Below are 8,463 nucleotides of genomic sequence, written 5' to 3'. Positions count from 1 at the left end.
TCCTTACTCTAACCATGACCGAGCGTATCTGAATCGGCCCACAAACATTATTTCATCAAGTCAAGAAAAAACTCATCAAGTCCTCAGTTTTTTTGAGACTGCTAAGCTTGTGCTTAATTTGTATGTGTGTAGTACCACATATTGACATGGTTGTTGCTAATACTTTGCATCTTTCCTAGAAACTCCAGCGAATGACTACAAGCCTGAAAGTCTCTCTCTTCACATTGCGTTCCCTAATACACAGGAGATGACTGGAGACCTTACATTTTCAGTTGTCATCATTACAACTTTGCAGTTATACTCGGTACATTTCAGTTCTGTCCTGAAACACTAGGTTATCCCAAGCCCTCGGCTTGTCTTAATGCCAATTATGATAGTGTAATTTTACCGCAGAACTGCCCTGGCGCTGAAATCCTTGCGCTATTTCAACTATCTGAGCTGAGAGTAATACTTTGAGCCTATGAGCCAGATTGGAGGTAGTCATACGCAGATAAGAATGTTTTCTCCTACTGTCAAACATAAGTCCTCTGAGATTCCAGGTTTTTTTGTAGTCACTTTACTCCCTTGAAGGAGTGATATCTTAACTACCAGTTTAAAGCACAAGTATCAAAGGAAGCCAGTGATAATATGAAGTGTCACCGAATGAGAAATTAATCTGCGTCTGCAGAGATGTACTCCGCACGCCCAAGGTATTGTGATAAAATGCATTCGAGAACTGTTTCTTCTGCAAGGGAGATATTTTTTATATACCAAACACTTATTATATGTGAAGTGTTTTGATAAGACAACTGCACTATGACCCCTGAAAGCTTAGTTTATTGACATTTATAGCGGTACTTGCGGCGCAAGGAACAAATTACAGAGCTATTTTTCAAGTTGTCTTCAGATCCTGGAGACGTACTGAAAGATAAGGGACACTCGTGAAACCACGGGGGAAAGAGATGCAGTGAGCACGCTTCAGTCCTTCTCTGTAGCGTGAGCGGAAGTCCCTGCTGGACTGTTCCCACATTTCGATACAATCAGTTCTCTTCTGCTATTGCAAACCTGCCCTTGGGTTCTTTCTCAGAACGAGCAGAATTACACTAAATGAAGATTATGCAAAAAGCGATGCTTGAAGCCAACCATTGTAACATGAAAAATCCAAATTTCTCACCACCTTTTATTGACTTGTCAGCACTTTGCAGGCCTGTATTTTGGTGATAGTCACAGTATGAAACCTGGGTAGGTTAAGTGCAGCTCTCACTTCTAGCTATAGAGCTAAGGGATAAAACAGGATGAAAGAGGCACAAAACTATTCAGTCTTGTATTCCTGAACCTCAATCTAAATTGCAGTTATTACTGTAATTCTGTGGTATGCAGTTAACATGAGAAACTGTTAATTTCACTATTTTATATCTGTTAATAAATTGAAGCAGCCCAGACAAACTATGATATGTATAATAAATACTAGAATTTAGTATAATTACAGCACAGTAAAATATAATAAATGCACAATGTTGTGAGAGTTTCTTTTTAAACTCCTGATGTATTTTCTTCTTCCTCCTTCTCAGTAATGTGTTCACAGATAAAATAGTTGAGACATCATCTGTTGGGAAATAGGTGGGCTTGCATGTGTTCAGCTGACTCTTGTGTTTCTACTGCAATATTTCCACCGATGACTTTCATTTCAGATGCAGAGGGACACGGCGTCATGGAGAATCTGTTGCTTTGAGTAATTCAAAGTAATTCAAAGCAATGACTGTGTGATGTCAGTAGTGTTATTCATGATTCTTGTGGGAGTATGAACAAGTTGAGGGTTCTTTTGTACAAAGATTACATTCTTGTAGATATTGTGTTAGGATATATGCAATTAAAACCACAACTAAGTTACATCTGGAAGGAAGATGCCTCAATGGTTTATTTTCAGGTATGTCAGAAATATTTTCTCTTAGTTTTGGCTGGGTAATTAACTGCGTATAGTGAGGTAAAAGGAAGGAGAGAAGGAAGGGAACCTGTTTGAATGCCACAGGCAATGGAGTATGTAAGGAATGTCCCAGAGTCCCCATTTAAACTTCGTATTTAAAAAAAACCAAAACAACAAAGCGAAACATACAATGTAAATAGAAACAGCACAACTTCCAGAATCTCAGAGCCTGAATATCCCCTCGGAACAGTTTTGAAGCAAGACTTTTCTGCCGTTGTACAGCAGTGAATAACACCTGATTTGTACCCCCTGGAAAGCAAACCAGGCCATCTGCTTCTTATCAGTGTGGAGGATATTGCATTCTGGAGTCAAAGCATCATCCAGGCAAAGGTGTGAAGAGGAGTTAATTGGAGAAACAGTGTAAGAAAGAAGATCAAAGGTTTTTCTTAGAAGAGGGACATTATCCATGTAGTCTTAACCTACTCTTAAAAAGAATGCATATCAGCCTTACCCTTCGGTGGGCTAGTCCTGCTACTTTCACCGAGTCTGCATGTGCAGACAGGTTGAGAAGGGCCTGCTTTGTACAGAGGTTGGTAGGAGAACGATACATTGCTTTAATCCTGCTTGCGCTCTCAACAGGGACCTTCAGCAAGACATATGGCGTGTTGACCTTGCGCTGGCTCCCTGCCCAGGGGCAAATCCCTTTCCGAGCAAGTGACGTTAGACTGTCAACAAGATACGACGTTCAGCAAAAGCCTGTGGCATATTTTCTTATTTCTCTTGCACAGAAACAAAATCAGAATGCAGAGTCCATTTGCTATGAGATCAGCTTCAATCATTCACATTAACAAATAACATCTACCTGTAATTTTTCTTCATGTATGTCTCTAAAGGATTAACAACGTGGATTTTTCTGTAGGAAGAGCAGATGTCTGTTTAGCACAGGTGCAATTCTGACACTCTGGGAAGTGCCGGTGACCTGCATTTACAGTAAACATAGAAAAGAGGTCTGGCGGCAGGGAATAGTGCATTTGCATGACAGAACTGAAATGTAACCCTGCCTTTTGAACATGGCTAGACTTCTGGCAAGGTCATGGAGAGCTGTGAAACATTCTGGCACCTGAGACCCCCCAAGAGGCATGCTTCAATTTCCTTACAGGAATACCGCCAGAGAACAGATTTTTAAATCTAATGATGACACAAATCAAATGTCCTTTTCCTACTTCAGGTATTTGCTGAGAGGCCAACATCCTCTTTGTTTTAAGAAAACTTTTAGTCCTGGCCCACCTCAGTGCTACAGTGAATGAGCTATTTTCATTTAAGCATTCATTTCTGACAACACTTCTACTTGGAGACCTTTCTGACAGCAAAGCTTATAGTGCAAGTGATATTGAAAAGCCCATGCCGTCCAACTGTTTCCAAAGATTTTTCAAGAGGCAGAAAGGCTCTCTTGATTATTTGATCTGAAATGAGTTGTACATACCATGGGGTATGTAACTTCTTGCCTCACACCCATACCTTCCATCTGAGCTATTGCACATATTTTAGAAAGATGTTTAGTTGTGACTGGAAAAGATCTCAAGCCTTCATGAAATGCATTAGCTAACTCTTAGGTAATGCTATAAAACCTTTGGCTTCAAACACCAGCTCTTGCTACGCAATGTTAGTGACAGAGGCAAAAGTAGATGGATAGTTGCCCTGGCTTTTGAGCCATTTTGGTGTTGATCCTTCCCCTGGCATAATCATAGAATCATAGAATCATAGAATCATTGAGGTTGGAAAAGACCTCTAAGATCATCGAGTCCAACCGTCAACCCAACACCACCATGCCCACTAAACCATGTCCCTAAGCGCCTCATCTACACGTCTTTTAAATACCTCCAGGGATGGGGACTCCACCACTTCCCTGGGCAGCCTGTTCCAATGTTTCACCACTCTTTCAGTAAAGAAATTTTTCCTTACATCCAATCTAAACCTCCCCTGCTGCAACTTGAGGCCATTTCCTCTCGTCCTATCACTTGTTACTTCGGAGAAGAGACCAACACCCACCTCGCTACAACCTCCTTTCAGGTAGTTGTAGAGAGCGATGAGGTCTCCCCTCAGCCTCCTTTTCTCCAGGCTGAACAGTCCCAGTTCCCTCAGCCGCTCCTCATAAGACTTGTTCTCCAGACCCCTCACCAGCCTCGTTGCCCTTCTCTGGACACGCTCCAGCACCTCAACGTCCTTCTTGTAGTGAGGGGCCCAAAACTGAACACAGTATTTGAGGTGCGGCCTCACCAGTGCCGAGTACAGGGGCACGATCACTTCCCTACTCCTGCTGGCCACACTATTTCTGATACAGGCCAGGATGCCATTGGCCTTCTTGGCCGCCTGGGCACACTGCCAGCTCATGTTCAGCCGGCTGTCAACCATAAACCAGAGTCCAGGATTGTTCTCGCTCATGTCTGTCTGGAACGCTCTGCCTGTATGTTCATCACACTTTGAAGATTACCATTGTTTTTTGAAGCTGCAGAATAGCCCAGCAAAGATACAAAGGCTGACTTGAAAATGCACGCTGACATACTTGCTGCTGGTTTCTGACTCAGCAGAGACATAGATGTGTTTCTCGGAGTGGAGGATGTTGTTTCAGTTACTCATGCTTCTGAGGCAGTTTGGCATGAAAGACTGAACAGGGCGGAAACTTTCACTTTGAGCAAAAGAACAGTTTTAATAGAGCCTACATGCCTGTACCTTTTCACGTCCGTCCCTTCCCACGGCTCTCCCAGGCCAAACGTTCAACTCCCCAGACTGTTGGTGGCAAAAAAAAAGAAATTCAGTTAACTGTGAAGGTGTGTTTTCAGCAAAATTGTAACTATGGAGCTCTTGAACAACAACGTGGGAAAAGTCAAAGACCCTCCAGTTGCTGCAGAAGATCCTAACGCAACAGGATATTTTAGAGGAAAGGCACGGATGAGAACATTATGCCCTTATACTGCCAAAAGTCCTTGTCTTTTGCCGACCTCTTCTCCTTGGCAAGCTGCAGGCAAACTGGAGGATGCAGTACAGATCTGGCACAGTCAAGAGGGATTTTCAGCTCCCAACTAAAGCAGTGTGTAAGGTCCATCAGGTAAGCCAATATCTATGTAAACATCTAGTAATAGCTACACAGGGGGCAATCAGGGCATCACCTTTCTATTTGTTTATCTGAGGCAGGTGCTCATAGTGATGACCAGAACATTCCTGCAATGAGCAAAAACATGCAAAATGTTGAAGATTTTTTGAAAATGCTCATGTTCAGTTTGCGAAACTCGCGCTTCTTGAAAAAGCCTCTCTTTGGGCAAAGAAAGAGGTTTTCTTCTTATGCCTGCACGTATGCATTCTTGATCTGACATGACTTGCAACCACAAGAGAGCACTCTTTCCTTTGAAGATTTCTCAGCTTCCCCAGAAAGCTAGAGACATGCCATTTAAGTTTTGCAAATTGCTTGTGAGCTGTTTCAGTTAGACCAGAGCAGCCGAAACAACAAAGCTTGCAGTTGTCTTTTGGATTTCATTGTGAAAAGCCTTTGGGTAGTTTTCAGATGACAGAAGATCCTTGGTTCCTGAAAGGGAGGAGTTCTGCCAAAACTTTGAAGATCCCTGTAAACTTTGCAAATTACCCATCTTTTGGAGACAATTATATCAAACGATATCGTGGATTACAATACATGAGAAGTGTTTAGAGCCTGGAAGATTATTTATGTTTGGCATTAACTCTTACGGTCGTAATTTCAAGCGGAGAGAAAAGGAATACACAGGAACCCTCTTATTATCTTTTGAAATATGAAGATCAGAGGAAAAGAAGGGTTTAAAGTGTGGAGTGATGGTCCTCAAAACCTGTCTGTAAATTAGCTGGCATCCTACATCTATAAAAACAACAAGGCTTAGAGCTGATTTCCAGGCACAGAGTGGACCTCATGAGTCGTTAGCAGTACTTCGAGATCTGAGTTTTTATATACCATAGGAGGAAATTGTGGCCTGCAGGGCAGAGTACTTGTACAAATGTTTCCTCCTTACTTGGACTGATACAAGATTTGGAAGCCAAATTCAGGAACTGACATTCCACTGGTGAGGAAAAAAAGAAGCATGGACAGCAATAAAGATGATGACGGACTATTGAACAGGATTGCATTTCCAGGAGCTATGTCCCTGGCTAACAGCCATGTGCATCCCCATGGGGTCCCCCTGCGACAGCCCTTTGGGGTTCCCTTCCACCTGGACCCATCTTACTGGGAGCAAGCCTACAGCGGGCACACAGGTCGCATCTCCTACATCCCATTCCCTGGCTACGTGGGTGTCTATGACTATTCCTTTGAGCCTGCCTTCATTCGAAAGAGGAACGAGAGGGAAAGGCAGCGGGTGCGCTGCGTGAATGAGGGCTACACACGCCTGAGAGAGCACCTGCCCAAGGAATTTGCTGACAAGCGCCTCAGCAAAGTGGAGACCCTGAGAGCTGCAATAAGCTACATCAAACACCTGCAGAGCTTGCTGGACTGCCATCCCTTAGGGTCTAACAGTAAGGAAACGCTCTCTGCCAAGGAACTCCCGGACGCTCCCAGTCCTGGTCCCCCGCGGGAGTGCAACAGTGATGGAGAGTCTAAAACCTCTTCAGCTTCATCCCCCTACAGTGAATTTGAGGAGACGGGCAGCTAGGAAACAGCCTCTCTGGAGACAGAAACCTTCGAGTTTGGCTGAAAAACAAATCTAAAACCCTGGGGATTTTTCTACAGTTGAAAATGAATACCAGGAAAAGGGAAAACAGCTAGGGAAAAAAAAAAGGTATTTTCAATCTGTCAAAGGAGTTTAAATGTTATCTGTACAAAACCTAAAGATGATTCCTAAGTAAACAGATATCTCTCAGGTTGCTTCAGCTATGTTACTAAACTTCATTTGGATTGTTAAAAATGAAGCAACTTTTGCATTCTAGTTTTCATTCAGCTTTTATTCTGTTCATCTATTTTGTTTTGCCTTTCACTCGATGAGACAGCAAAACCAGATAAATCCACTTCAGGAAGCCCCCCTCCCCTTTCTCCTGCTTCCTCCTGTGAGTTTTATTGTCTGTTTTTCCTGACTGCTAACCTGAGGTGCACTGGGTTGCAAACACTTGGACTGGGAAAGGTAAGATTTAGATAAAATATCTTTCCCTAAAATTTTTAGAAAACTCTCAGAAATACTTCTATTTCTGAGAAGACTTTTTAAAAATATAAATAAGGCTATATTTGGGAATGAATTTCTTTTACGGTATCTTCTAAAGTGAAAGAAGCAACTCATGCATTGGGCACTGGCTACTTGGTGATTATTCGAAGGATAATTTTCAGGAAAAGAAAATCTAACAGTTTCATTCTAATCAATGCTAGGAAGAGGGATACAAGAGTTCTGTAAAACTGCACCTTCAAAAGCAAAGCTCCACTCATGATACTGAAAAAATGTTGCCAGCCTTTTCCTTTCTTTTCTGAAAATTGAGTTTGTGGACAAAATAGTCTTGATTGTGTCTTTTTGACAGGTCAGACATTATATGCTTAGAAATATGTTCCAGTAGTGGTTAGGTACTGGTGTGTACAAAAAGGGTAACATTAAATATGTCAGTTTACATCTGCATGAAAATGTAGATATTTCTCCTTTTGTTTAGAATATTGTGTTACTTTCTCAAAGAATGCACCTTTTAAAATTAATATCTCAAAATCTATGAAATACGTTTAATTTGGACCATGTCTACTTGAAATGAGAATTTTCCTCCAAATTGCTCAAAAATCTTCCTTTCTCAAAGGCCAGATTTAAATAACATTTAGCTGTGTGCTTAAATCCCATTCTGAATATGGGGTAAACTCCTTCTTACCCATACTCTTTCCACAGACCTTTCAAACTTTTGCTTTTTTGGCCTCACGTTGGTGAAATGGTTTTGTATCTTTTTGTCTTTCCTTCATGATATGCTGACTGAACACCTGAAAAAATACTTGTATATAAATAAGAACAAATACTGATCAAATACCTCAAAACGTGTCCATAAATTTCATTTAAATAAAAAATTGAATTAATCCTGGCTGTGGTTTTTTTTCACTTTCAGTTGATAACGAATGGGACAGCACTGTTTGCAGGCGTAATACATTTTCAGGAAAGAATAAAGAAAATGGATAGGAAGTAAATACAAACTGCTACCTATGAAAATAAATTTTTAACCTAGATTCTTAAATCTAGATAAGGAGCAGGTTTGTGCTGTGGGCATCTAATAAAAATTATTGGGTATAAAATTACTCTGCTGGTTTCTAGGAAACTACTCTGAACATATATACATTTTTAGCTATTGGGTGCCTGCCTTCAAGTACTTGCAGTCCAAGTCTGGGTCTAGCTATTGCTGGAGCTCTGAATCCAATTATTTTTTCTTAATTTACAGCCGATAACCTTGAAAAACAAACACATTTCGGCAAATCACACATAGTTCAGAAATGGAAAAAATCTAAATGAGTTGTCCAAACGACTTGCTGCAAACTGTTCACTCAGCTTGACTGTACTGAAGCAGCACTGCTGAAAATGTCCATGGCAGTC

The 8,463-nt window shown here is 41.4% G+C and overlaps 1 protein-coding gene across 1 annotated transcript; it reads left to right on the top strand.

Annotated features, from left to right (window-relative positions):
- The first annotated feature begins 6,006 nt into the window (after positions 1-6,006).
- Positions 6,007-6,573, top strand: ASCL4 (achaete-scute family bHLH transcription factor 4). Its single transcript, XM_076328737.1, has one exon. The coding sequence runs from the start codon at positions 6,007-6,009 to the stop codon at positions 6,571-6,573; it is 567 nt and encodes a 188-aa protein (XP_076184852.1).
- The last annotated feature ends 1,890 nt before the right edge of the window (positions 6,574-8,463 follow it).

Source organism: Aptenodytes patagonicus, chromosome 1 (assembly GCF_965638725.1).
Source record: "Aptenodytes patagonicus chromosome 1, bAptPat1.pri.cur, whole genome shotgun sequence".
NCBI classification, from domain to species: Eukaryota; Metazoa; Chordata; class Aves; order Sphenisciformes; family Spheniscidae; genus Aptenodytes; species Aptenodytes patagonicus.
This window is presented reverse-complemented; position numbering and strand designations above follow the sequence as displayed.

Bases quoted from the DNA above. Each gene is read 5' to 3' on its own strand.
- ASCL4 (XM_076328737.1), top strand. From the start codon at position 6,007: ATGGACAGCAATAAAGATGATGACGGACTATTGAACAGGATTGCATTT.